This window comes from Teleopsis dalmanni, chromosome X (assembly GCF_002237135.1).
Source record: "Teleopsis dalmanni isolate 2A chromosome X, ASM223713v2, whole genome shotgun sequence".
NCBI lineage: Eukaryota > Metazoa > Arthropoda > Insecta > Diptera > Diopsidae > Teleopsis > Teleopsis dalmanni.
The window spans coordinates 94,110,558-94,112,608 of NC_051848.1; the positions used below are offsets into that span (position 1 = coordinate 94,110,558).

Below are 2,051 nucleotides of genomic sequence, written 5' to 3' on the forward strand. Positions count from 1 at the left end.
AATTTATACTGTATAAATCATTTAAGCTGAATTAATTACATACAAAAAGCGTTCTTTACCATGCATATTATTTGTTTACAACCTGATTAGAATCAATTGGTCTATCAAAATGCTTCAGATGTCTTGAGTATTTGGTCAAATAAAAACTTGATTAATTTCGTCAGTTTTCAATAACTGACTATTATACAACTTTATTATGTGATTTGATAATTTATAATCTAAAATAGTTAAAATGAATCCTTAGCGACTAAATAAAGTAATTTGTTGTTGAGTAAAACGAGGAACCAATACCCTAAACACTGATGTGATTATATTTTTGAAACAGGTTTTAATGATTTGTTTTTAGAAAAATAATTAAAATATACTGTAATCGAAAAAGCACCACAAACGAGAATTGTTAACTGACGGATTCATTCATTTGTAACCAAGACGCCAGTTTTCGTAGAACAAAAATACCAGGAATATCTACTTTTAATTGTTGATTTTTATAGTAGGGAGAAATTATTTATGTGTACATAAATATATTTTAGGAAGAAATAAAATACTTTTTACTGGCGACCGAAATTGGTCCATTAAATTAAATTGAAATACAAAACAATTTCATAATTATATGGTTTACTAATAATATAATTATATTTTTGCAAGAAATGATTATGTCTAAAATCGCTTAAGGAATTCTTCTGCGCAGGTACGTGCCCTTGCGTTCACTGCCAATTTCATTTCACTGATTTCCTTGTCAATCTCTTCCATGAAACTTATAACGAAGTCCACTAATTTATGTTTGTACATTTGTTCTGTATGAAAGTTGGTAATAAGGAAACTTATATCATAGCCATCAATTGGTTTTCTACGTAATATTATGAAGGATTCAGCTCGTCTCATCATGAAACGTGTGAACTTATGGCAAAGAATTTTTTCAATCTCGTCGGCTTGTTTAACAGAAATGCTAACGCGTACCGAATTTATGGATGGTTCTATAAGTACACGTTCACGTTCATTTCGGGATACAACAACAGGTGTTAGTACTAGTTCTTTACTGGAACAGACTTCAACCTCTGGTTTGTTGTGACGCTCCACTACCTGTGAGGGAAAATCTTGTAAACACATCGCAGCTGTAAGAGAATGCCGAACGGCTGTTAAATATGGTTTAAGTGTAGCCGCCATCGGAATCCTTTCAAAAATGTTTGTATCAGTTTTAAATAATTTAATCAATTGCTTGCTGTTTGCTATCTTTACAAATGAATCACGCACTATTCCAACATTAACAACAAATTTTACACGAATGCATTGCACCGTCTTGCGTACCCGTCTTGCCCTGCACACGAAATGTCAAAAAATTTATTTTGACACTTTGCGTCCACCTTACAGAGAATAATTCAAATTTATAAATTAATGACGTGTGGTATTTGCTTCCATGAATACAAATTCGGATAATACAGCAAAAATAAAAGGTGATGGTTATTGCTATTAGTATGTTTATGGAGAATTTTATAAATTTATTATCACCTATAGTTGCTTAAATATTGCTTAAAATTACAAAAACAACACATGAAAACATACAAAGCAACATTTTGCTTTCCTACATACATTTATTATTATATATTATGAAATTAGCAGGGTTCAGAAAATCACTGTGCTGTGCACAAAAATGCAAAACACCACGCACAAATGTTGTGCGATTCTAAATAAAATTTCACACCACAAATGTGGTGTGCCAAAATTTTTGTGCACATCTTAAGTGCCACATCTTGTGTGCACAAACAAAACGCACATTTCACACGAATGTGGTGGAGTGAAATAAAACTCGCACACGCATTCGGTGTTTGTGCCGAAGTTATTTCGCACAGCACATTGTGTGTGCGGCAGCCAGCTTGCTCTCGCACACAACGTGTGCAGAAAAGAATACGAGGAGCACATTTTGTGTGCAGACTCGAAAATAAAAATGCACCCAAATGTGCGGAGACGAAATGTCTACTGCACATTTGTGTGAAATGATGATTTAAAAGCGCACAATATTATGACAAATATCGCAGCAAAATAGTACGGAAAAC

General features: G+C 33.0%; 1 protein-coding gene across 1 annotated transcript; it reads right to left on the reverse strand.

Annotated features, from left to right (window-relative positions):
- Nucleotides 1-577: 577 nt before the first annotated feature.
- LOC119689116 (actin-related protein 2/3 complex subunit 4-like) lies at nucleotides 578-1,314 on the reverse strand. The gene has a single exon (XM_038103860.1). It carries the CDS (start codon nucleotides 1,162-1,164, stop codon nucleotides 658-660), a length of 507 nt encoding a protein of 168 aa, XP_037959788.1. The 5' UTR covers nucleotides 1,165-1,314; the 3' UTR covers nucleotides 578-657.
- Nucleotides 1,315-2,051: the final 737 nt, after the last annotated feature.

Excerpts from the sequence above, each read along its gene's own strand:
- LOC119689116 (XM_038103860.1), bottom strand. The coding sequence starts at position 1,164 with ATGGCGGCTACACTTAAACCATATTTAACAGCCGTTCGGCATTCTCTT.